Source organism: Haemaphysalis longicornis, unplaced genomic scaffold, assembly GCF_048455015.1.
Source record: "Haemaphysalis longicornis isolate Haplotype H1 unplaced genomic scaffold, Haemaphysalis longicornis Haplotype H1 scaffold_9, whole genome shotgun sequence".
Lineage (NCBI taxonomy): Eukaryota > Metazoa > Arthropoda > Arachnida > Ixodida > Ixodidae > Haemaphysalis > Haemaphysalis longicornis.
In genome coordinates this window covers 58,361,893-58,389,739 of record NW_027526460.1, presented here as the reverse complement: position 1 = coordinate 58,389,739, position 27,847 = coordinate 58,361,893, and the positions used below count along the sequence as shown (strand labels likewise).

Below are 27,847 nucleotides of genomic sequence, written 5' to 3'. Positions count from 1 at the left end.
TAGACATTGATCCACCGCAGCAGGTCAAAGCCAGCTTTCACCTGTAGGATGATCGTGCAATGCGACCGTACATTAAAGATGAGTGCTTAAGGCAAATGAAAAGGCAATTTTATTGTACCACGGCCTGGTAACACCTAAAATTCATGCCAATTTTCCCGAACGGGAGAAGAGCCATTTTCATAAGAAGCATTTCAGTACAGTGTGCCGCTTTATATTTAATTAATGGGCTTCGCCACTAGTCATTTTGTCGAAACGGCTATTACAAACTCAGGTACGTGCAGCACGGGAAATCCACAATTGAGAAAAGTATATGGTTAAAATAATAAGATCAATTACCATGAACCAGACGCAAGATATATCGCTATGTCGGCGCTCACGAGCTTGACCAAATCGCAGAGCCTCCCTCAATACGGGCGGTAGGGTTATCCTCAACGCACCATTGGAGAGACCGCTCCTGCGCCCTCCAGTCGATGCTGCTGTGTCGCACCACGTACGACACGGAGTAGGTCACCCAGGGCGCTACCTTTTCCCCGGACCATGGCAAAGTTAGCGTTACCGTTTTATGCCCCTGATGACGCGGCCGCGCTGACAAGAAACTACAGCTATTGTGTTGCATTTAGCTTGACCATGCCAACCTCACTGGGTACATGCGGGTACATATGGGGACGTGTGGCTACGTGTGGAGACAGTGACATAAAGTACCATGACATTCTTTGTTGCCCTTATTACGCTTTACAGCGAAGGTTGTGATTACTCCGATACCGGAAAGTCATCGCATTTGTCCTCACGTAAGAAGCGCTGCGCCGGAAAGACAACTATTGGCATAAGATCTTTAACTCTTAAATATTCTGGACATCTTGGAAACCAGTGTGGTTTATTTCATGATGAAAGGGTGGTTGGACAGCGAAGCTACATAGATTAGTCATTCGTCACCAAATAAGACGTAAAATTACATGATACAAAATAGTTGGCAAGGGATGTGTGTATACCTTATGTATCAAAGTTTTACGTATGAAGAAGGTTGATGAGAACCTTGTATTCAGTAAGGTACACACGGCGGTGTTCCCTTGTTACTGCAAAGTTCGGAGACAAATTTACGTTTAAATTTACATATATATGCCACTGCGGAACCTTACTGAAAACGGCAGTGCGAATCCAGAGCTGAACATCGTGTTGTACTTTTGGAGAGGTTAAATGTCCTTCGAATTTTCTGCTCTGTAAGTGATTTTGCTTTCTTTATCGAAAATAATATGAATCTAATACACACTGCTACACAACAATCCTATTATTCTTCAAAAGCTATTTAATGGTGGCCCTTTAGTTCCACGTTCACTGCACACATTTCGACCAACACCATGAACCGCGGGCAAAGAAACCACAGATTTGCGTACCCTCTCAATCAAGTAAATGTGTCCTCGCCAGGCTGTGCCAAGCAACCATACTATAGATATTGTTCAAGAGAGAGAGATCAAACTGTATTCAAAGCGGCCTATGTCCGGGCTGCCGAAAATGGCGTTCTGGTGGGCCTGGAGTGCGCTCAGGCGGGAATTCCGCAGGTGTCAGGGACTCGCACGTTGGCAATGGGCCGGGCGAGGCGAGGCCGAAGGATTTAGCGAAGATAAGGCGGAGGAGCGGCCCAGCTTTCCCATGGGTATAGCACAATGGTTCTGGCTAGGCGATATATATATATATATATATATATATATATATATATATATATATATATATATAAATATATATATATATATATATATATATATATATATATATATATATATATATATATATATATATATATATATATATATATATATATATATATATATATATATATATATATATATATGCAACACTCATGTTTATCTTTTTTGGGCAACAGCGCGGTATGATCATAGCATATACGTATAACACTAGGGCATAACTGACATTGGTGTTCGTTTGTTTTTCTTGCTTCGTCACACCACAGGACAGAAATTCGCCCTCGCCGTGGAGAAGATAATTCTTGCCAACATTCTGCGCCGTTTCAAGGTGAAGTCTCTCGACCAGCGAGACCAAGTGGAGCTTGTGGCGGAGATGGTATTGAGACCTCATGGTGGCCTTAGGATGCAGGTCACACCCCGATGATCTCTGTTGTAGGGACAATGAACCTTTTTGTAATTCCTAAAGATTTTATAGACCGATATTGCAAGTGTTGCTTGCTTTCCGGAGCAACCATTAAAGTGTTTTTTTTTTTTTTCTTCGGGGGGATGCAGCATTTAACCAATAAATTATTTAACTCACCGCGGTGGCTCAGTGGCGAAGGCGTTGCGCTGCTGAGCACGAGGTTGCGGGCTCAATTGCCGTCCACGGCGGCCGCTTTTCTGGTGGAGGCGAAAAGCAAAACGCCCGTGTGTACGAGATTTCGGCGCACGTTAAAGATCCCCAGGTGGCCAAATGGATCCGGAGCCCTCCATTACGGCGCGGCTCATCGCCTGCGTTGCGTCGGTGCTTTAAATCCTATAATCAAGCAAATCAATGAAATATTTAGCCTTTCTTGTGACCCAAACAATCGTTGAAATTGAGTATTAGATGCTCGGAGCATGTTTGATGTTGTTTCGGTTTCGGCTTCACGATGTCAGCATTATGCTTCATAACTTTTCTTTTCGATTCCTTTTGCAATTATCTTAGTTTACCACGTATACACTAAAGCAGGAAACTAGGGGTGCCTTGCGCGCATAACCTCTTGTTACTGAAAAATTATTGCTATATATTTGGGGATGTATATGTAGTTACAGGTACTGTGTTATGATTAACTCATGGTCGGACCTTTTGGGACATTTTTATTTCAATCAGTGTTTATAGCGATTAGTTACAGGCCTTACCATAGCTCCGGAAGTGTGTTCATGAACTGGAGTACTTTATGAATTACAACGCAGGGCAGCAATTTCATTCATAATATTGCTGCGAACGTACAATCCTTACAGTGCGGTGCAGGACTTTGTCACTTGCACACAACGATGTAAATGCAATGCGGAAAATACAACTGACTGGGTTGAGTACCAACAACAAAGCGCTCGCAGTAAGTGAGACTTTTGCATGAACAGGTGGTTTGTGGTACAGAGACGACATGCACCAAAGCTGCTATTCGTAAGATAACTAAAAAATTACGAAAGACGCAGCTTAGGAAGGTAGGCGGTCGTCGGACACCACAAGTGACAACGATTGAATTACAGGCCTTTCGCCGGAAGAGATTGCAAATACAAGTTGCCAGATTTCAACGCGCCCTGACTCGAAATTCAATTGGGTAGTAGACAACCACAACTGCACCGCCTTCTAGTCTCTCAAATGAGTGCAGTTGTGGTCAATGCGGCCGATGGCTCTCTTAAGTGTCTTGCAAGCCAATGCAACATCGTGGATAAATTAACCGCGCTGACAAGGAGCAAAGACACCGAAAACAGGAAGTTGTGGACAGACAAGACATCTGTGAGACCCACAGATCCAGAAAAGCTGCTGTTTTGCGTGGTTACCACCGGCCAGTGTGCATGGGCAAGAGCCTGCGGCCTCAGCAGTGCACCACCTCCACCCACTCGAAGATTCCGTCTCAGTTGGGTGCTTCGAATCTGGCCAGATCGCGTAAATGTGCGAATTTGTCGCTGTGCTTTTTACACTGATATAAAACGACGATTGTTCCAAATAAAGAAAAAACAAAGGTGCAAAAAACAAATGTGGACCATATTAAACTTCTTCACAGCAAAAGTGTGCACTTGGGCACATCTGATAGCTTGAATTGCAGTGCGGTGACGTAAGCTTAGTTTTTGTGCAGGCGAAATGTATTTTCAGTGAGAAAAACAATATGTGTTTTCTTCAAATGAAGCTTCCTTTGGCATTCCCTGCCAGCATCTCGTGCGTGGTTTGTGTTCACTTCAAGATTAATAAATTACTCTCCCGGAGGATGCAACTGACACCGCAGAGAACCCAGTAAATGTTCAGTTGTTCGGAATATTACCTATATTTGTTCAAAAGGTTACGAGATTAGATATACCTTTCATTGGGAACTAATAAAAAAATTAAAGACGTCCTACTCAATCTAAAAGCTTTCGGATTTGCAGGGCAGTGATTCGCCATAATGGGCTGTACCGCCGTTATCCGCTTATTGCTACCACCCCATGCAATTGAAATTTCTCGCCTTCACAGTGCTCGCGCACCCCTACCTGAAACTGCGCCAACGGTAGTTCTGTTCTTTTTCTGCTTTTCTCCCCGCACGTGCCGGTGTTGCACTGCCGCATTTTGCGTTTACAATCATAAAAACCATCCCAATGGGCGTTCTTAACTGAAGCAACGCGGGCGCTGCCGGTTAATTGCGTATTAAATGCAGAGCATTTCTTAGCCTCGCCTCTTCCTGCGTCGGACGACGTCCACAGCTCCGCGTCCGCAGCAGGTGTGCCTCTCCTCCTTCACTCCTCTCTCTCAACAGCAGCTCGCGCGCATGCGTCGTAGTCAGCCCGTTCGCTCCGTCGCGGTCTCGGCGTAACAGGTGCGTGATAGCAGCGCGGTGGGGCGTGGAAGGGCGCGCGCTGCTTGCGTTGCGCATGCGCGCTCTCCCCCCCCCCCCCCCCCCCCGTACTGCTCTCCCTCTACTGCGCGCGCTGCAAATATAAAGCGGCTAGCGGTCGCTCGTGGTTCAGTCACTGCGTTGCTCCTTCCTTCCTTGGTTGACGCTCGCTCCACCCTAACGCGACTTTACTCTCCTCTCTCTACCCCAAACCAACACCAACGCAACTACGACCCAACTACCCACCCTAACGCGACTTTACGCAGCGTTAACGACCCCCAATGCTCTGCATTTACTCGTGTTCCCCTCGCGGGAAGGCGCGGGAATTTATTTTCCCTAAAATGTACCTATAGTTTTCTTTGCGCTAAACAACGGGAAGTTGTATGACAAGCGCCAGCGTTTCACGAGTTTCGAACGCTTATGTAAACCGCTTGGCTTTCGAAGCCTTTGGGGTACGCCGCAAACAACAGCGCTACTTGGATTGGATTTTATTTGATTTGATAGTGTACCGTAGAAACGTTTGTACAAAGATATGATTGATGTGTGTCTACCTGTTCCAGTCTATCGTCAGTCGTATGCAGTGGGTTCAGAAAAAGATGTTTTAAAAACAGTGAAACGAATGCCAGTACGTTCATCAGTTAAATCTTTCTTCTTTAAACTTTATAGCGGCATGGTAGCGGTAAAACCCTGGCGGCAGGAAAACGGACTTCATGTACACCAATGGACACTTAACCGTCGATTATGCCAAAAGCCGGAAACAAGTTAGCACATCTTTCTGGACTGTGGGGATTCGATGTTCCACTGGGACATCCTCCAGCGAGCCCCGAAAAAAGACGTACCATTAACGCCTTATGGAATTCGCTTTTTGCCCGTAAACAATGATGGAGGCGTGCCCTATGATATGTTCATGGCACTTAGTCTGAATCTATGTGGACAACTCGCATGGCGGTTCAAAATGCCGAAGAGGATGCTCGCAAAGTGCGAGAGTACTTCATTGAAAGCGTTGCTTATATAAGAGAAGTGTATAGAGCCATGCCGGAAGAACCTGAGTGGTTACCCATTCTGGATGTTCTAGCACAAATTAAGATGTTTTAGGCCACTCCCTTCAGCCGACTGGTGGCTGGAGCTACTAATCTGTGTACTGGGCAGTGCGTTTTGTGTTGTCGCCAAGCAGGCAATAAAGAAAGGAAAGTACACCGCGAACAACAGCGTTACCCCGGCACGCCGCCTTGGTGCTCTATATATACTTGTGTCCAGCGAGCGACCTAGGACGACAAGGCGAGCGCTTAAAGTTCTCTGCACTTAAAACATCTGCTCAAGGGCTATGATCAGCTTAAAGCAAACATGCACGAATCAAAGCTACTGAAGATTACTCAAGCCTTCCGCCTTTAGAATAGATCTTGGACCGAAATTTAAGTGAGCCGCTTCACCAAGAATCGACGTTATAGATACAGAGAGAACGTTCTCCCAAATGGTGATGCGATGCGTACAGCTGCCAGGGACGGGATGCATTGAAAATGTAATTCGAGGACAACTTTACCCTTCGATTTTTCTTCATTCAGGAAATCACGGAGACGTTTGAGCTGTACAGTTTGTCGTAAAATGCCCTAAAAGGAGTTCCCGATTCAAGGGAATTCATGCGTAAGCTTCCATAAATGAAACAGCGGTGCAGTGGGAGAAATTATTTGTTCAGCTGCTCTAACGACGAATTAAAGAAGTAGCTACTCTACGACATGTATTTTAGTCACAACCAGCCATAATAATTTACAATTCACAAAAAAGGTTCTTTGCTTCGGCACCGCACTGTCACCATAGTGTGCCCGACATTGGGCAATCGTTTTGATTGTGCAGAGGTAAGGGCTTTCGATCTGAATGGCATTAAAAAACATCAGATTTAGGCTATTTCCGTCAAACTCGCAGTAACTATTTTTGCAAGATTACATATCCAAAACTTGTCCCAATAATTCAGCCCGGTGAATAAAACAGTGTTTGGTACCACCAAGGAACCTCCTAATTTTTAAGACATAGAATTCACACATACTCGGAGAAAAATTCAAGGTTATTCTACCCTGCGAACGGGAATAACCATTGAGCTGTAAACACCGCAGTAAAAATTGTCAAGGCTTTATTGCACCACTCATTTCCACAACTGACGACGGTGTCAATGGCTTTGCTGCCTCTATACGATACACTCATCGGCATAATCGCAGATGCGGACACGTTGCTCAATAATGCCACATCGATGCATGAACCGGAGTTCGTGCATCGATGCATGAACTCCGATGCATGAACAGGAAACGCGACGGCACTCCCGTTTTGGTTTCGATGCATCCCCCTTGAAATCTCGGACTATAACAACATGGTTTCGTCGCAACTACCCGACGCTGCGAGTACAGTCCAAGTGCACCTACGCATTCGGGACTAGGGTTTGACTAGCATTGCAACTTTATTGTGCATACCTAATTTTTTATGGTGCGTTCAGACGAATTTTCATTCGACAAGACTTGACGAGCGTGATTCGCTCGTACCGAATATAAGATCTCGGCATTAATACAGTCGAATTGAATGCTTAAGCAGCTTTGTTTTGCCTGTTTTGCCCTAAGCTTTCGAGGGGTTTTACATGTTCCTAATGCTCGCAATGCAATGTGCGTTTCTGGTGCAATGTATTAGGAGAACTAGCGACAATGGTAAGTTTCGCTGCCTGTTTGTTCGTTCGCATGGCTGCGTTCTTCCGCTCGGTTACTTCGTCTGCACTGGCGTGGATTTTCACCTCTCGTTAGTACCAAGTTAGAGCCTGCCATGCGAAGCGCCTGATGATGTGGATAGCCTCGCGCTTCAGGAACGAAGGGAACGTCGGTAGTTTTGTTTGCTTTTTTGAACAGGAGAGCTCTTTACGCTTTTATTTGCGCCATCGAGATATACCAGGCAAAACTACCAATAAAACTGCCGAGCGGACGGCGTCGACGTGGGCCAGGCTGGCCCGTAGGATTGCGCCACGGGAGGAGCTCGCATAAAATAAAAAATGCTGAGTGCACGTGGTCATGCGCCTCATGAGAAGCGCCCGGCGTGTCGGCCAAGTCGTCCTTGGAGAACAGAATTTTCACCAACGATATTATATTTTTCTTATTTTCTTAGTTTCCCAAAATTTCGTCCGACAAATTATCTCCTTTTACGCTGTTATAATGATTACAGGTTAAACTTTGGTGAAGTATGCATTATTGCGGAAATGATAGGCGTTACACGGTCATGGTTGGGGGGGCACTCCGCCAAGAATGCTACGCACCAAAAATCTACAGCTGCAGTTTCATAAAGACGGCGGGAATAACTACGTGGTCCACGCGAATTTTCCCTTGCTTATAGCCTTATATGTAGATAGAATTATGCCTATACCCACCATACCTGCCCTTTCACCACTGCTTCATCAGGTGACGATACTTTTTGCCCAGCATCCTGGTCTCTAAGACGGAAAGACACGCATATGTGGCAGGGAACGATGTCGACATAAACCAACTCGTGCGCCAGTCAATGAGGGGAGTAAACCGGCCAGTGTTGGTCATATTCATAAGCAGGCGCGGAAAGACTTAGACTAAGAAAAGTAATACACAGGACGACCTGTGTATTACTTTTCTTAGTGTACGTCTTTCCGCGCCTGTTTTCGAGATGAATCAGCACCAACTCGCCCAACTTGCCATCCTGTTATATTCATAAGCACATCTTCGGCAACCATGTCTCTGTCAACTCAGTCAGGTGGGCCTGACTTGAAATAACTGCGCTTATATTTTAAGCCTTGGCTTCTCTGTGATGCAGCTGAATTGCAATAGAAGAAAAACATCTTACGAAGTGTAAGTTTTGCTCAAATAAATTACAGTGTGTACGTATCACCTTATACTACCCCGCTCTTTCCGTATGCCCGTTGTAACAGACGCCCGATGCTATTTACCATCGGCAATTTTTCCACGAGCTTAAATATTCGATTCAGAACAGACCCGCTGAAATAAGTCCTCACGTCCGCCTCACTACTTACGACGGGCACGTTCATTGCAACAAGCAATGAAAGTGCGGAATTTGTTCATTTGTACTAAAACACCAAAGTTCGACACCAGCTCATCTTCTGTGTTTGGTGAACCACAGTCGTCTTCCTTCGCGTCGCCATCTTCACTAAAGACAATGCAGGCTCTCACTTCTCCTTTGCTTTGTCACTAGCTGCATTCATCTTTAGATCTCGCACTAACTTCGCAGCAAGATCACATGCAACAAACAAATACCTACCTACCCACACACGTGATTAGCGTGAAGAACGACCGAACGGCCACCGTCACCATACACAACCATGGGAAAAAAAGAGGCAGACGTGGCTGGACCTGTTAGGCAACTCCACATTAAACCCTGCTTTGTGGTGGCGCTGTCTGTTGTCACACGACATGGCGGTAATGATAGCTACTGCACCAGGGAATACACAGAGAAACGGTGGTTTCTATTTTCCGCGAGAGTTGCGACTCTGTTACTTTTAGCTGAATTCGTAATACCGATGTTCCTGGATTATGAATGGTTAAATAAATTACGTGCGTTATTTTGAACTACGCGCTATATTGAAATTTCTTGTTGTGAAATCTTTTTACGTTAAAAATGTAGGCAGTCTGGCGGGAGTTCATAAAATATTCGTAAATTTGGGAACTTCATTAATGTGGGGTTCGTAGTAACGAGATTCGACTGCAATAAGCTTATACTTGCGATTAGAGAAGGGGCGGCAGCTTAGCTGTTAATATCAGCATTTGTGACTTTAAGTGAGTGAGCCTGGGCTACGTTTTTCTGTTATATCAAGAGAGCTGAAATATGGACACACGGCGCGTGCCTGCGACCGGGCTTCTATTGTGTCAAAGCGCTTACTTGAGAATAGCAAAAAAGGAACTCTTCTAAATAAAACAATACGCGCATCGATCATGAAGGAGTTCGATGGTATACCTTTATCTCATAAACCACGTATTGGTATACATTTAAATCGTGCGTTGATGCGTTTAGTTAGTGTGTGAAAAATCGGGGCGTGGGTTTGTTCTTCGTTTACGATTTGGGTCTTTGAAAGTTTGACGACCGATTGAACGCACTTCGCAAATGGTACGACGCAATTCGAGCTTTCGCGCGTCTCTCACTTTTTGGGGGATGGTGTATAACAGAATTTTTCCAAATTATTTTTAAACGCCACCAATCAAACTGCACCGCGAGAATATGTTTGCTTGAGAGAGCACAATGTAGGTCTTAACTTGTTCTCGCCTATTTGTGACAGTTGTATTGTCATCGAAGAACCGAAGCCCAGCAAAGAGCTGGGAAGAGCGGGTTAGGAAGTGGAACGAGTTCCTCAGAGAAACTCATGGCGGCGAGCAGGTGGACAGCCGACGAGGAAAATTTCATCGCTTCCTCCACTCGCGCCTTCGCTTAGGCCGTGAAGGAAAAGCCATTTCCCTCTCAGCTGGCGTGCGACCGCTGACTTGCATAAGACGTTGATGCAACACTCCCATTACCCATGATTACTGCCGATTACGTAGTCGGACACAAGGAAGATCCCTGGTCAGAACGGGAGAAACTGCGTCGCTATGCGGCAGCGGCACGGCATCTCGGGCAAGCGAAACGATCGCTCAACGTCCCGCTATCTTTGAACTTGCTTCAGATGGGAAACTTCGTTGTGTGGCAAACTATGATGCATAACAAGATAGGTGAAGTTTCTACTAGGTGATTTGATGAGCCCCTTTGGAAATAATCGTTGTAGTTCCCTGAGTTGGTGGAAGAAGGAGCAGATATTAACGCACGCCGTTAAGGGCCCTTTGTCGCGGTATAGTCGACGTCATCGACGGCGTTCACTGTCAGTCAACAATCCCGTAGCGCCATCACGCGGAGCCCAGTTGAGCCTGCCGGCACTGCCGGGAAAATAAATACAAACACACAACCAATTGTCTGGGTTTAAAGTGCGTGCCTACAGAGCTGGATCCGAGTGCGTTGCACCTGGCGATAACTTGGTATCCTGCAAGATAAGGAACTAATGTTAGCCGCGCGAAAGGTGAACATGATAGCCAGTCAGTGGAATAGGTGCGCTCGAGCCATGGAGAGTTGTGATTCCATGTGAGGTATCGCATTAAGTGCGGCCAGTCGTCCTGTAGCGGTAATTTGCGCGAAAAGGCTGACAAACAAAACCCAATAAAGAAACGCAACCGCTACATAGGAATGCACAAGTCTTTAGAGCTTGTTTTAGAGAATCTGGGTATACCGGAGAACGAGATAATGGAATTCGCCTACGAGCTTTTAATAATACGGAATTATCCTTCGGGCGTAGTTAAACCGAAAGGATTTTCCGCGCAAGCATTCTTAGTTGGACTGATGGCGCTGTATTGAAAAACTAACGCATTTTCCCGTACACCGGTTGGTCAGCCGGAAAGCTTTGTCAAGATCTCTGGACGCACGGCGCGTGCGTGAGACCGGGCTTCTATTGTGTCAAAACGGTTAATTGAAAATAGCGAAAATGTCGATTGGCAAGGGTAAGTTGTGTTCGAAGTGCTTGCAGTCCAGATTTTAACGCTCCTGTTGTTAACAGTACCTGTGTTGCTACCAAGACTAATAACCACTCTACGCTCCTTAGGCTGGCACAGGGACAAGTTCTTTCTAGGGATCACTGTCTAAAAGCCGTAATACAACTGCAAGCTTTGTCGGGATGGCCAATATCCAGGGTGCTCTGTATGCTTCAAGTTGGCTACGGCAGTTCTTGTGTGTCCAACAACACAATTGAACGCTAGACCTTCTGTAGAATTTTTTAAAACATTTTTAGGTCGATTAGTGGGCACTTTTTATTTTGGCGATTTATGCTTGCGACTTCCGCGGAATCTTTTCTTTGCCAGATCCCCTGCAGCAGCTTTTATAGCAGTGTTTAAAACAGGGCTTTTGAGATGACAGGTCTTTCACGCAGAAGATTTCAATAGCAACTTAAAACGACGGCCATAGTAAGGAAACCTCAAATTATTCAAACATTTGTTTTTTTTTCTCCAATTTTTGCTCTTCAAATATTCGTTAGGGCTGGCACCCTGCACAGTCTAAATCCACATGACTATCAAAGCGTTGGGAAAGTGATGGGATGCTTTCTGTTTTTCCTGTGAGGTAAATTCAAGAGCTGACACTTACAGATTGAAGTTCTGCTGGTTTATGTCAAAAAGGATGTCAAGGCCATCAAGCCACACTTCTACTTGTCACTTGTGAAGTCACTTGTCACGTCCCGAGGATGTCAAGGATGTCAAGTAAGAAAAACATGTCAACTCACATTTTGCAGCTAACACACTCTCAATAGGAAAACTTGAAGCGATGCGGATATTACAAAAAGGACTGAAGTAGAGTTGGTTCTGTGGAGACCTATCCCCTTTAGAAACTGGGCAGAAAGCCAGATGAAGCGCGGTTGTGCAGAGGGCAAAAATTGATGACCTATCTAGCAATATTTAAAGAAAGCGGCCACAAAATACAGTAAGCACTATGTAATAATTGATGAATAATGTAAGGAACTGCTCCCGCTCGTAAATCAAACCGTGGTTTTTCCGCGCGGTTGTCTGTTGATGAATATTTATTTTAAAAAATTCGAGTTTTTACGTTCCATGCACGAGTATGGCTGATGCAAACGTGCCAGCATATCTGTGTTAAGCTATGCATAAAGTTGGGGAACGAAAATTTTTATCCACTTGTAAAAAATTACTTTAAAGGTCTACGCAACCGGGAACTCTGGATCACTAAAATTGCTAGTATTACGTCAAGATTTTATTTAAAAGAATAATCATGAGGAGAATTTTTCTTGTATGAGGCCAATGTTAGGATAATCACTTAGGCTTCTTCGGTGTGTAGAAGTGAGTAAACCCACCCATGAAATGTACCGTGCATCGCTCATTCCCTGCTTCTACTCAACATGGAAGCCCTTGCTCCCACACGAGCAAGCTACATGTTTAGGCGAATTGTGAAATGAAAACACAAGAGAAAAAGTGGTCTGCAGCACTCTCAGGACATAAATGTGATCTTTGTTTCATCTTTATCGCGGTAGGAAAATTTCAAAACAGGTTTTCTGGGGAAGATTGCAGTGTTTCTGCTGCTGCTGAGTCAAGGACATATTGCGGCACCGCCAGTTAACGCAACGTCGGCAAAGATTACGTGTGCGATAGCTTTCTTGCCGGTCTCGGTGGTTTGCGTTTGCGTTTGCCCAAGCCTTTTCGTCCCATGCATTTAGTTGCGATCACCTGACTCTCGAGAAGCTTTGTGCGTCTACTGTTTATGTGCGCGTCATTGCCAAAATACGTTCGTGTGCACTACACGAAGGAACCAGACTGATTCAGGCTATTTCTGAGCTGGAGCATTGCCAGGTGAGTAAGCTAGTTCATGAGACATCTGGAGGGGTGTAAGGAGAGAGGACGTGTATAAAACCATCCCATGGCAACTCCCGCCACGTAAAAAGTTCTTTGCGTTTCTGAATCCAACATCGCCTCGTGCTTCGTGTGCTATCTCTGACAATAGAACTGTCTAACCTATTTAACTGTCCTAAAGTGCCCGTCTGTATACATTTAAAACAGTGAAGCAGCAGAATGTTTTTTTACGAGAAGTGGGAAACTACGCTCGTACCCACTTAAAAACGTTTGCATCGCCCACAGAATGCCGATATCGCGGCGCCTATGTAATGATGGGGTTACATGCTGCTTGGGTGCAAAAGCGAACCGTGCTGTCAGGGTAAAATCCCCAACCAATTCCTTCGCTTGCCCCTTGTAAAGTAATTCTAAAAGAAGATGCGGAGCACAGCTTTACACCAACAATGAGACGACACTGCGATGAATAGAGGAAATGTGTTCTGTGATTAGTGTGCGGCTGTTATTCTGATTTTAAGCTGTGCATAGCCCCGTGGTAGGGATCTCCGCAGGGATGTTAGTTTAGATGAGTGCTGCTGTTCTCTGACAGGGAGCAGATTTATATGCATGTGTCGGGGCGCACAGCAGGCCACTTGTGGTTTTGAATATTGCCAACTGTCTAAACAGACAAATAACCTTTCAATCTTTTCACCTTTGCAAGAAATATCCACTAGCTCCGAAGAAATTTCGTAGGTGAGCTCTCAGCATGCTCTGGGGTCTTTTCATATCGTAAAATATCTGCATGTGATGACATCTTCATAGCCAGTACAAATTATTTAATCATAGCATCCAGTTATTGCTGAATTTTTAAAGCGAAGCTTTTGTGTTATCACTGATGGCGTATGTAACGCGAAAACGACGAAGAGAAAGAAAAAAATGCTTCCGGTTGGAATCGAGCCTGGGTGCCTCGCGTCATGAAGCCGGCGTCTACGCGACTGCTTCGTTTTGAGATGGGCGAAGGGGTTTTGAAAACAAGACCATAACCAAAGAATACGCCACGAGAAAAATCCATGTTCAGTCATCGTCGTCGTTTGACGGAGGGGGTGCATGATTTTGTTTCTTATGTATTTATTTATGTATTTAAAACTGCCAGTCTTTTAATATGTCTTACATACGTGTGTGTGCATGTAAAACGTTCTACTATAACATTGTATATATATAAAATTTACTTGGACCTACCCAACTTCGGAATGTTTGCCAATACCCATTTTAAAGTGTTTTATCTTCAGAATTGTTTTATAAATTAGAAAATATTGTTAAATTATAACTAAATATTGTGAAAACTCGCATGTTGCTTTATATTAGGTTTGTTTCACGGTATCGTATTACATGGGAGGTCAGTAAGATAGCCCTCATATTTAGTATACGTTTTTCTTTAGTAAGGATACTTTGAAACGAACCAAATAATAATTACTAATGTCCCAAAACAAATCCTGGAATCTTTACAACATTTTTTTTATTTTTCTCTGCCAAGTCGACCCACGTCCAGTGATGTCTGTGCCTACTGCGCATGGAATCACGGCCCTGCTGCGGGCGGACAGCTTGGTGGAGGCTGCGTCATCTGCCGCCAGAGTAGCGTTACTCGCCGTGGTCAGCTGCTCAGCTGTTGTCGGAGCACTTCTATTTGTGGCCAAGATCATGCACTCTAAAATGGTGGAGAAGCTACAAGGGCTGCCACAGATTCGCGAGTGCTTCCCGTTCCAGACCATGTGGATACTCATGAGAGCCTGCGATCAGCCAATGTCGCCATCCGGATTTAGTGCGCGTAAGTTGCATCCTGATAGGTCTTACTATATTCGCCTTCAGGTCTAGATTAGGCTGTTGATGAAAGCAGATAAATGGCATACTGCGTTTATACTTGCTTTTCATTGAAAAAATGCGTACCAAATGGCTACGTTCAATTGACACAGAAACATAACACGCACTTTCGAGGACGCAGATATAACAAAAGAACATGGTCATATTAGAGGAGGGGAGCAAGTGATCAGTTGCTTTGTGTTTTTTTTTCTTTTTACGGTATTTTAATATGCAAGGCATGCTGCTGGCCTTATGAGGGTTCGCGCGTTGCAACAGTAGGTTACCCTATTTAAGGGTCTCCAAGTTACTTGTCTTCTGATGCTGTGGCGCGCCGGTTTGCGATGAACTCGACGTCCGAGACGAACGGCATATCTTGCAACGCCTACAAAAAAGAAAACCTACTACGAACATAAGCTAAGCTACTACAGTCCACATACGCCGTGCGTAACCAGCCTACTGCGAAAGCAATCTTCAGGCAGCTTCGGTATGCTGATGCCGTGTGCAACAACCAAGTAGCTCCACGGCGTCACTGTGAACTGCCGTAGACTTGGCCAAGGCACGCAAAGAGTGCAAAACGCAGCAGTCGTAGGCTGATGAGAGCAGCAGGACAGGAGTTGTAGAGCTAGCTCGGTTGACCAAGCACGGATAGTGTTGAAAACCATACCGCCAACGAAGACCCCGCCCAACCTACAAGATTACCTCGACCATTTCGTTACGCCAACGTGGAGATTTCTAACCGGTTTCTACCTGCCAAAAAGACATTCTATTTGATGTTTAGAAATATGGTGCCACAGAAGCTTTCTCAGCATTAAGAGAAGAAGACGCAGAGATTCTACATTCCAAGTTCTTGAGAAAGAGTTAAACAGCTTCCTTATTCCGGCAAAGTATTCTTCATGTAATGTGAACATAGAGTTCGTAAACACACGCACATAAATAATACTCGAAACATTCGTTGAACCTCAGCTGCACCTAAAAAAACTTCTTTCACCGAGGAAATTGACCGCGAAGCCACAAACACTCAAACGTGTGTCAGAAAACGATACTATCCTTGGCGAAGTTGCGTGTCAGCTGAACACAAGATTGCATTTGCCCGTCTTGGTTACGATGGCATAGCGCACGCATCATTAGTATCTCGAGTTTTGTTGAGCCTAACTTGGTTCCCCTAACTTTGCATTGACCGCGCCAAGGATTTTTCAGCCGCTGGTTTTGTAATGGCGGAAATAAATTGGCCTCAAAACAAAGCACGCAATTTTTCAGAACAAATATTTAGTGATGACCCGGAGCCACCTCAGCTCATGTGGTGCGTCAACGTTCGTGCACTTGCGACGATATAGATCAGCCCCGTTCATTCCAAATTCTCCGAATTCTTATTTAGACGAAATGAGCTTAAGAAACGCATTCCCCACCCGTGAGAAATACAGTGCCACTGCATTGAAGGTGCCCCTCTGGACCCTTGTATACCAAAGTTCTGGGCCAGCAGTCACCGATTTAATATTAAGCTAAAGGGTACGCGCAGTGAAACTAGACCCCCATTCCAGCTTCATAACCGCTGACAGGCACGTTGGTCGTTTAACATTATGTGTTTAATTGATGATGTGACAGGTAACGGTAAACGCATTCGCGGTGCATCAGAAGAACAAGTGTAATTGCGCTTTTCGATTGTACGCTGCTAATGTTTGTGTTATCCGTTCAAGGGAATATTGTAAAGCCTACTAAAACAGTAAAAAAAAAATCGGCTTCATGCTGCCAATGTAATGTCTTTTTCTTGCTTTAGTGATTTTCGATGCAGTGAGGGGTCACCATGCGACATTCCAGAGGTTCGGCTGGTTCCTATGGTACAGCGGTTTTATGCCTATGCTGACGGTCTTCAAGCCAGAGTACGTTGAGGTAAGTCGGTATGGAGTGAAGATTTTTTCGCAATTTGTCCACAGTGGAAAAATGCCAGCACCCCTTGACATTTTCGTTTTCACATTTATTCCTCTTACAACTTGGGGATTTCTTGGGTGCGCAAATCTTCGCAAAGGTGCTTTAATCACTCTGACGAACTGGCTCCGTCATACTCGTGGAAATTTTACAAGGAGTTTCACATGGTGCACTGTGCTATATTTTTAAATCTAACGCATTTACTCGCCTTTCCCCGAAGCTTCAATTATTTATGAAGAACAAAATATTTCAGTCTTTTGTTCCAGTCTAACCATTCCTTTTAAGCGTAGCGATTAGACACGTAAGGTTATTTTCTGTTGCCGTCCGATATTGCATGGCAATATTGCTACTTTAAACGATATTTCCTAAATGCTCAAATGTTTAAATCACTGCCTCAAATTCAGCTCAGGAAAACTATCCTGGACAGTGAGTAAGGTGACCTCAACGATAATTCGCGTTTAGTATTTTAACCCTTTCTCAGAACAGTGTTTAACTAAGTAAAAGACACATTTATATAAACGCAGCATCTCTGATGATGACAATACTATTTTCCAGCCTTGCTTTATTGGCTGGCAAACCTTGTGCGATAGGGCTTTCGACTCGACATCAACTCCCATGGTCAAAGTACCTGCCTATATCAATGTGTGAGCGTAGATGAGGCATCCTCACCGGTGTTTTCAGCGCCTATCCATCAAAACAGCGGGCGAGAGAAGAACAGAAAAAGAAAGAGCACTTGGGAGCAAAGGCACCGCATTACCGCCGCTGCCGACGTAACACGGCAGACGTCAAGTCGAAGCGAGGCTTGCCACCTGCTCACGTGACCACTTTTGAAGCTTCTATGAGTTGTAAATGGAGAAGGGGGAGGCAGGGAGGCAATAAAAGGGGAAGCAATGGGAATCACGACGTCAAAATGCAGCTGCCAGTGGGCAACTAAACGAGCAACAGGCAGCCAATGCCGTTAGTAAAGCGACAAACATGAGCACTCGTACAGTTAGAGCTTGAAGCACAGTAGGCACTGCGCATAAGCGGCATGTAAGCAGTGCTGTGTTTCAGACGGCTGAAAACAAGGCAGGGCGCGGATCGGACGTACCGCGTACCCTCCAGCCCGCTAGGAAGAAAAGCGAAATGGTCCCGCATTTGTCAGTATCCACCAGTGCGTCGTTCCCGTCGTTTAAAATTCAGTATAGCAAACCATTCGGGGCTAACGGCCGCCCGTTGAAATTCACCCCCTTTATGCCACTGTTCAACTTAACATCCTGAAAGCGTGAGCAAGAATACTCATAACAAGATGCTTCAGCCGTTCATTCCCTGCAACTATGGCCTGCAACTATATTCCCTGCAACTATATTCGCCTGAGACACGAGATGGAGCCATGTAAGCTCTGCCAGGCTAAGCTATGCGCTTACTTCTTCTCCGAGGTGTCATAATTTTGCCTCTAAAGGAGCGACCCTGATCGTTATTTGCTCATACAGCAACCGCTGTGCGTAAAATTTCACAGTTAGGCAGCTTGGGGTTGAAGCAGGGTCACAGACGACGCACTTTCGGTGCTACCACACGCTGCGGCAGTTAGTGACGCTTCTTGGTGTTGTCTAGGGACGTTTTTAAGGGCAGAACACTTTAGGCACTCCCCTTGTCGTCGTAGCTCGCTCACTAGACGCAAGTAAAGCAACAGGGCGTCCCGTGGTAACGCTGTCGTTCGCTGCTTACCCCAGAGGCTTTCAAAGCCAAGCAGTTTATATAGTCATAAGCGTTCGATACTCGTCAACCGCTGGCGCTTGTCCTACATCTCCCCGTTGTTTAGTGCATAGCAAAATAAAGGTACATTTGAGCTAAATATACGTAATTAACCGACAGCGTCCCCGTTCATTTATTTAGGAACGCAATAGTAAGCGAAAAAAAGTGGCCGAGCAAGAAAAAAAGTTGGGCGTTCGAAATGACGAAGAAAGTCTCCACGCGCAAGAAGAAAATGGCGCGTTCGAAATGTCCCAGAAAAAATCCAGCTGCACAAAAAAAAAATGGCGGGCTCGTATAAACGCAGAAAGGTTCCAGGCCCGCAATAATAAAATCGCCCGTTCGAACTGACACAAAACAGCTCCAGCGTACGAAATTAAAGCAAGCACAAAAAGAACAGAACTCTCGCTGCCGCACTTTCAGTCATGGGCGCGCGAGTATGGCGAAGGCGGGAAATTTTAATGGCATGGGGTGGTAGTAGTGAGCGGATAATGGCGGTACAGCACATTATGGCGAATCACTGCTCTGCACTTCCTACAGCTTTCACATTGAGCGCAACGGCTTTAATTTCTTGATTCTTCTGGCGTGGCATTTGTTAAATGCGGAGGATTTCTTAGGCTCGCCTGGTCCTGCGTCGTTGATGGCGGCGCCGTCCACACGCTCACTGCGCATGCGCAACTCTCCTCCTTACACCCACAGCTCCGCGATACTACACTATAAAAAAATAAAATATTTAGCGGCGCCCGGTTTCGATCCCACGACTGTCTGGCCGCAACGGGAGGTACGCGGTGCTCTTCCCACTACGCTACAAATCCGGAACAGGAGCAAGTGCTACGAACGCGTATTGTGTCCTTGACTCATTCAAACTACGTCAAGGAGCTACTGATACAACGAAGGCACGCGAAGTTGAACGTCAACGGAAACGATGAACTGAAAACTTTAGAGGGGGATGCTGAATTTCCCGTGGGAAAGCTGTGGCGGGAAGCTCCACGTGCCTTGCAGCTCAACCAGCCCCGTCCGCAGCGCCTCTGATGCTGATTGTGGCAGGATGCCCCTAGAGATTGGCCAACCAAAGAATCCATCACGAGATAGGTTCGCGTTCAACCACCGTCGTCATCTTCCCGTAGGGGAACCGCCGAAGAAGACGAAGAACGAGAAGAGTTCTTTTTAACATCCTTGTAAGCGATATTCCGGTGGTTTCTGGTGTCTCCACATATGTATATGCCGACGATGTTGCATTTTTTGCATCAGCTCCTGACATTCAATCACTTTACGCTTTAATGCAGTCATATCTGAACCTCATTGCCTCCTGGTTGGACAGTATTTGTCTCTCTTTGAACGTCAACAAATGTTCCTTATTAGTTTTTCCGATCTCAGGCCCTGTTCACATTACGCTCAGTTACCGGCAGTGCATAATTCCTCAGGTTCCTTCCTTAAAGTACCTTGGGATAATTTACACCAGTGAACTTGACTGGACCCCACATATTGCCCTCATTGAGGCCAAAGGTGCACGTGCTGTTGGGGTGTTAAGACGTCTCAGTCATAGAAAGAAGGGAATGCGCAGAGAGACCCTTCTTATGATATACAGGATGTACGTTCGCCCCATTTTAGAGTTTGGGTGCGTGTTATTCGCTGGGTCCGCGGCGTATAAGCTTCATCGTCTGGTTATTCTGGAGCGCCAGGCTCTTCGCTGCTGCTTAGGGTTGCCTAAGAATGCAGCAAATGCAGTTGTCTACTTGGAAGCGCGCGTTCCTCCTCTGCTTAATAGGTTCCGGACACTGACTGTTGAAACTTTTCTGAGAGCTTATAGCTCTGAGGTGAACAGGGAGCAGTTTATCTTTATTGTAGAACCAGGTGCATTTATGGTGCACCAATGGCCCAAGTCCTCATGTCCACAAAGCACTCTGGTACAGAGCCTCCTTTCTCCGTTGGGTGTAGCAATAAATCAGGTTATTCCATATAGAGACAGGAGTTCTCCTCTTTCTATCAATTTCCAGAACATTTTCCCCAAAAATGCTAAACTTTTACCAGCCCGACTGCTCAATCGTCTTCTCGAAGGTTATTTGACCTCCATGCAGCCAGGTGCTATAATATATACAGATGCCTCTCAACGAGAAGAAAAATCCGGTATAGGAATATTTTCCCTTTCCCTTAACTGGTCCTTTTCGGTTCGTCTGGTTGATTTTATCCCGATATTCTTCGCGGAATTCCTGGCAATTGTCCTGGCGCTACGAAAGCTGGATGTATCAATTACATCTCCAATCATAATTTCTGATTCTTTTTCTGTATGCTTAGCCCTTTCTTCCCCTAAAGACACTCCTCTTCTGCGGACGTTTCGGTCACTCCTGCCACCTCACTTCACTGAAATTAACCTTCTTTGGGTTCCTGGTCATGCGGGGATCACATTCAACGAGACAGCCGACTCTCTAGCAAGGATAGCACTTTCAGGTCCTGTAGTAGACGTCGTAGAGCCGACACCATTAATAACAGCAGCTAGGTACCGTAGGATGCTGAAACTCCGAGAACAGCAAGAATCGGTTTTACTGTCATTAAGTGAATTTAATCATCTTAAATTCTCATGGAAACCTGAATGGTGCCCTTCACGCAATTTAGAGGTGGTTATCACAGCCTTACGTTGTCGAGTACCCCAGTTAAATAGGTACTTGCACAGGTCTCGTCTGGCGCCAACAGCTTTGTGCAGCTATTGCAACGAAGACGAGCCTGTCGAACACTACCTGTTGACATGCCGACGTTTTTCCCGACTGAGACGTCAGTCCCTGGAGGTGCCGCTTTGCAGTTTGGGGATATCACTAACAGGGCCGGCTATACTGTCGTTCGGGGCATCCGAAACGGGGTTTTGCCGCCGGGATGTATGCTCTGCTCTCCTGCGCTACATTGAAAATTCTAAACGATTCTCTCTATGATTGAGATTGGTCATCCTCGCTTTAATTTTCCAGTTTTTTTTTCTCTTCTCAAAACCAACTGATCTAAATTATCCTTCCTAGGCGTGTCGTGAATTGATAAGAGTACCATTCATTTCTACAATCCTCTGTTGTTTGGCCGATCCCCTGATTGGGTATGCGCCATTAATTATCAGGATCAACAACAACAACAACAACAAAGGGCGTGTACATTGCTCTCAGCCGGTGCACCAATGTCAACAACCTTTACCTCACCAAAGCTGACGGAGACTACCGATTCTACCACAGAGGCAACATTGACAAGAACATGATGGACGAGTTTCGGCGCCTCGAGAACCACCGCCTACTCACCGTAACACAACAGCACTTGCGTGCCTTTGCCACCGGTGTGGACCCGGACGCGGAATTCCCTCTGGCGCTAGTAAAAACAAGAGCACGCAACATAACGGCAACACAATGGAACCACACGATGCTTCGCATCCTCATCAGGGTTCCCCATGGGAAGATGGTGTAATGTTTTCCCTTTCCGCTTTTTAATGACAGGACCCGTACTGAAAAAATTGAGAGCGCCTATTACAACAGCACATTGTTCGTCAGGCAGGCCCCTTCACGTACTGACCCTGATTCGCTGGCTGCCTACACAACACTGACGTACACGTGCTTGAGTATCTCCCTAGCCACTTCTACACTGCAAAGAATAACCCACCTTCTCCCACGCGATTAGACGTCCCCTATGGGCGGGCTCAAACTCGCGAATCACCTTTCAGGAGCACTGGGAGGCCTCGCTTCGCACTTGGGAAGGGGACGTGGCGATGTCGTTAATAGATGGGGCGACGGATGTCGCCGGTTAGCGGATGAGGGCAAGTCATGGTCGTCAGGTGTGTAAGTCGAGCACCTTCAGCAGGAGACTGGCAGGGGCAAAAGGAGATCCGCGCTTCGCCTTGACGTGCCCCAACGTCAGCAGGGGTGTGAAGATGAGCGCTAAAACAACTGCGCACTCTCAATGTGGTTGCACTTGTGTCCCTGGTTTTGTTGGCACATCGACGGCCAAATTTTGGCTCACATTTCCGGTGTGCTCCTATGGCAAATAGCGAAACAAAGACAAGAACTGAGATAAACGCACAGGTGTTCCCCCACCGGCCCCCACCGGAGCGTCACCATTCGTATTCACGTGATTGAAACGTCTTTGAATTCTTTCTTACTCGAGTGCATTGTTTTTTGAAGTACGCGCAATGGTTATCTCGGCAGTCTATTCAAGCTCAAGCAGCATTATTTCATTCCAAGTGGATTTCTTTACACTGAAACATGGCGTACATTGAAATCCTCACAAATACTTAGAACAGAGCTTTCCAGCTCTACCAGCCAACGGTTCTTTCGTGGGGCAACAAACTCTTAACGCGTTGGAGGTGGCGGCTGGGGGAGAGAGGGCGGTGCGGAGGGTTTCACTCTCGGAGCGCGCTAGAGATGGCGCCAGGAAGTTACCCAGCGTTCCCCGCGCGGGAGTGCCTGCTCACCGGCGGCGGCGTCGGCGGTGCGACTTTGTCGTCTATTTCAGCGGTGGTTGTTTTGGGCCTGTTTTAGTGCACCTTCGCCTCACTGCGTGGTGCCTTCGTATAGCCTGATTAACTTGTTTGACAGCGAATCCACGGTAACCCGCACCCCACCGAATTAAGTGGTCGTACGGAAAACATACGTTAAGGATTGGTTTGCCTCCGGGAAAACAAAATGTACAAACCCCATACAGACATCTTGCCGCAAGAGAAACGCTAGCTTTTGCGCACTGCTTCCCACAAATGGGACTCCGTTTTCTAAATTGGTGATGACCAATTCGGTTGCGCTTCAACAGGTATTTCAAAAGGCGAGTATAGCAACTGTTTTTCATAAATAGCGATTATGAAAGTTCCGTCAGCTTCCTCGCAATTTTCAATCTTACTAAACTAAGTAGTTTAGATCGCTATAAATGGGGGTCCCTAAGCTCACATGCCGAATTGTTTCACTGTCAGCGCTTTCGTCGCGCAGTGGTGTAGCCCCAAGCCAGCACATCAGGATACTGGGTTCCACTGTCTCACCCTTTGAAAGACGCTCCAATCTGTTTTATCTCTCCCGACTCACGGCCGGGCCACAGCGGCGGCGTCTGCCGCTCTATCCCAGGCGTGGCCGACGCTGCTGCTGCGTTCGGAACGCCGGTCCCGCGAATACCAGCTAACGGCTGGCAGAATAACTGGTTTCACTCTTTGTAGAGCTTTGTGGGAATTAAAGTAACGTCGCATGTGCAATTGTTGTGGGTGTCGTTTAAAGCTTTGCTTTCCAACCCTCTTCACAGCGTGAATTGGGTCCAATTTTTAAAGAAAATAGTCTTTCTGGGGCTACTTAAACCCAGAAACTTTGGTCTGTCTGTCTGTGTGTCTGTCTGTGTGTCTGTGTGTCTGTGTGTCTGTCTGTCTGTCTGTCTGTCTGTAACTCCGTTCAGCCACCCGGCCAAAGTAAAACAAGGCCTGCCCAATAGTTTTTATGGTCACAGCTAAATCTACCCGTATAAGTCCGGTGTAATGTTCATACTTGTCAACATTTTTGACGAAAAGCAAGACATTACGCAAATTTAAGAAAACAAATTAATACCGCAGGGATATTTGCAGTGTTAGTTTATAAAACATCATACATGCTTTATTTTGGCGAAATTAAACACTGCATCCACTACAGAAAAAAATTCACTCCGCTGTCGCCTGCTGTTGCCGGCGCCACTATAGCTTCTGGCGCCATTTTAAGAAATCAACCGTGACAGTTACGAAAGGTTCCACTAGATAGGTTCCACGTTCTGCTTTGAACGCACGAGGAATAGGGAAATGTGGTTCTATAAACGTTGAAATACGGCGCCTCGATTAACGCGCGTCTCAGCCGTACGGCAGCGTTGGAATCAAGACACCCGGCCTGGATCAGTGGAACGTGGTAAATTTGAAATAATTTAGGCATACCTTTGGCGCCTTTACCTTGGGAGGAGCGCGAAGCAAGTGGAACAACATCAGAGGTGAGCGGAAAACGAAGGGAGGCATTTACCTGGCAAAAGTCGATAAAGACTATCGTCTTTTGTCGACATTTGCAACGAAGGGAGCAGATACGCGGCCAATTCCTTCAGGTAGGAATGCTCCGAGAATCTGCTATAAATTTTTTACTCGCCACATGGTGAAGGGAGTCGTCAAGGGTTTTTCCCATGGTGTGATCCTTACACGCAGTTTTAGAGTGCTCTACTTTGTAAAACTGGATGCGCTATTTTCATTTACAGGGGAACTTTTGTCACAAAAAAAAAATCTTTACTAACACGACTCAGTTTTACAACCTTATGTAAATGCCCCTTTTTTCTGTTTCAGGAAATTCTTTCAAGCCACAAGATGTTGACTAAAGCGCACCAGTACGCGATGCTGCACAGTTGGCTGGGCACTGGATTACTCACAAGGTAGCCAGACCGCGGGTTGAGAAATTCAATTCATTTCACATTTATACCCCCGGAATTCTCACCCCTGATCCCATGAGCTGCTGAGAAATTTCACTTTGAAATAACCTGCAACTTTCATTTAGCCGCACTTCAGCAACCTAATAGCATGCTTTGTTCTTGCTAATGGAGCAGGGTGTTAGTGCTTATTAAAGTGCGCGCGAGAAAAAATCATGGTCGCGTAGCAAAGAAAGAAGGCAAGGTGTATTAAAAGTGTTTCGACAGCCAACTTATGGCACTAAAAAAAATAAGCTAAAATACAAGCATCCAAACAGCAGTCCTAAAAAGAGATGCGCAGTGTAGCGTCGCCGTGTGAAGTGTCGTGGTGGTTTATTTGCACGAATTTTTCTCGGAGCGGTGTCCTTCCCAGAACCACCTAGTTTAGAGCGAAGACATTCTCAGTGTGACTCCGACGATTTATGTTAGTTAGTACAAATTTACCTTCCTTTCAAGCGAAATTGCACGGCTCGGCTAACCCCAAAAAAGCGCGAATTGGTTTTTATATTGTGGTAAAAAAAAAAGAAACCACAAGGCATAATTCGTGGCGATGTACTCGAACGCGACCAAAACAAGTCTAATGAACAAAAGCCGAAGAACAAAAAGAATGGCAGCATCTCCACTCCGTGGACTATAGCGAGGGTGCTGAGTACGGGTACTCGAAATAACATCCAAGTTGCGCCCCGAATGACATCTGATTTGACCGTCATTCGAATTGAGCCGTGAGATGCACCTTGATTATTCCCTAAATGAAACTGCAACTCACGGTTTAAATCGAATTTCGCTTGATTTTCGCTTGATGGTGGTGTGCGCATGGATGGACGGGGACGGACATTGGGAGGTCCTGAGGTTCTCCGCACCGTTACAGGCGAGGGAGTAAGCCGTTTGACTCTCGCGTACTAACTCACGGTGGTAGGCCATTGGGTAAGACAACTGACAGTATCTCTGTCTGGTCTACCAGACACGGGCTCGAATGCTGCCGTTGCCTGTGTGATTTTTTGCTATTGTAAAAGGCTATGCGCACGGACGCAGACGGACATTGTGCGGTCCTAAGGTACTCCGCACCTAAAACACACCGTATTATTTTGGTTATTTGCTATAAGAGCGTACTAGTAGAGATGCATCGTGGATACTTCTTTTTAATCAAAGGACTCGTTATTTACGCCGTCTTCGCATATTTCAGCTAAAAACGCGCACTAAGGAAATGCCGTGGGTGGGCTTAGCCAAAACGTCCTGCAACCACCAATCAGCCTTAGCAAATATACGAATTTGGCAAATTACGATGTCCCGCATGCCATTAGAGCAAAATATAGATGGTATTCAGTAAAACGTTCAGCAGGCAATTTCTTCGCGTGGCAATACAAAAACTGCCGTGACCGTGCCCGCTGTGCCTGCACATGCGCTTTGCGCACGCATCTCGCAGGTAATAAAAACTTACACCATCTTCCCGCGAGGGGAACCATGGGTAGATGCGACGCATCGTGGGGTTTCCGTTGCGTTTCCGTTATTATGTTTTTTTCCATTTAGCGTGTCAATTTGTTGTTGTTTCGATTATAATACGTACGCTTGCGCCGACCATCGCGATAGCAGGCCTGTTAGCCTCCATTCAAATCATCGGTGGTCATCGGATGTCATCGGAGCGGCGGAAAGACTGAGCGGAGCGGCGCAGTTACCGCGTTTATATGTACCGCATGTTAACGGTGAGGGGAATGAGAGAGAGCAGCGCATGAGCATGTGTTAGATGTTTAACCGAGCGCTGACGCGCGCTGACGCACACCTGGCACGGCGACGGGAGCGAGCGCTAACACACAGATGGCGCTGCGGTGAGAGCGGCGTTAGCGCGTAGGTGGCGCGGCGAGGAGAATGGGGGAGGGATGCGGACTACGGACGACAAAAGACGCCGGAGGGACAAGGCGAGTTAAAGAGATGCGTCGCATCTAAAACACCAGCTTGCATCGTCTGCCCCGTTTCAACCCGATTCTATGTGGTGGCGTCAACAGATGTATTATCATCGCACCCCCACTATCTGGTGATTTGCTCTTGAGCACTTCGCATACCGGTAGAATGAAACCGCGGCTGCGAACGAAAGTGACACGGCGTGCAAGTAGCCGATGCTGCAGCTTCTTTCGTCCACGGAGGTCGCCACAAGGGCCGTCTAATGCGGGGTAGAGTTAAAAATATAAATAACGGTTTTGAAGACATGTTCACGCTCACGCCGATTTAGAAACGACGGTAGCGTAGCATCCAGTGCATATGAGGCCGCCTCCCGAGCCGGGCCATGCTCCCACTACCCAGCCGGCACAAGCGCTGGCGAATCGCAAGCGACCTTTGAACAAATCACGTAAGTTTGTTTTCAGCGCAGCCAAATTTTCGGCAACAATATGTTGTCCTTGGGCAGGTGACCGACCTTGAGTAGGTATCGGCTTTCAATTGCACGTACACGCGACTCGCTCCATCTCGACGCTGCCACGCACTTGCACGCATACGTACGCTCCAAATTTTTTAACCGTTCTGCGTTGTAGTGCGCCGATTTCATCCGTGTCTGGCGATGAGTAGATCGTATGGCGCTGCACGTAACTTATTTGGCGTCGAGGTAGTATTTCACGCTAGGTGGGGCGTAGTTTGGCACATCTAACAGCTCGGTGCAGTTATGTTCTGTGCTTTTTTGGGCACCGATGATGATGATGATGATTGCTTGTAATATCTCCTTTGTATCGGGGTGACGACGTCTCATCTTAGAAAAAACCTAATATACCTATCTTTTACACTCTTTGTTTAATACAAGTACAACTTAGGGCAGGACCATGGAACTTATTAGGCAGAAAATACTGATTTGAAAATTATTTAATTAGGCACAGAATAACATGGTTGTTAAGGGAACAGACTCCGATCCTAGTTCGAACGATCAACTGTAATTTGTCCTCAAGCAAAACTAGTTGCACTGTAGTAAATTTTCCGTAAAAGAAACAACGGTGCTCCATTTGCCCCGCCGCTTAGAGGACCAAATTTCACATGAGGAGGAACATACTGTGGTCAGCCCTTGGTAAGT

General features: G+C 46.1%; 1 protein-coding gene across 1 annotated transcript in view; it reads left to right on the top strand.

Moving 5' to 3' along the window:
* Window positions 1–27,847, top strand: part of LOC144153217 (uncharacterized) — a 70,942-nt gene that overhangs the window by 23,066 nt on the left and 20,029 nt on the right. Inside the window, exons 12-16 of the mRNA XM_077684870.1 lie at window positions 1,967–2,109; window positions 11,695–11,791; window positions 14,417–14,707; window positions 16,514–16,626; window positions 24,680–24,765. Of these exons, the coding sequence (XP_077540996.1) occupies window positions 1,967–2,109; window positions 11,695–11,791; window positions 14,417–14,707; window positions 16,514–16,626; window positions 24,680–24,765 (730 nt within the window). The remainder of the gene's footprint in view (window positions 1–1,966; window positions 2,110–11,694; window positions 11,792–14,416; window positions 14,708–16,513; window positions 16,627–24,679; window positions 24,766–27,847) is intronic.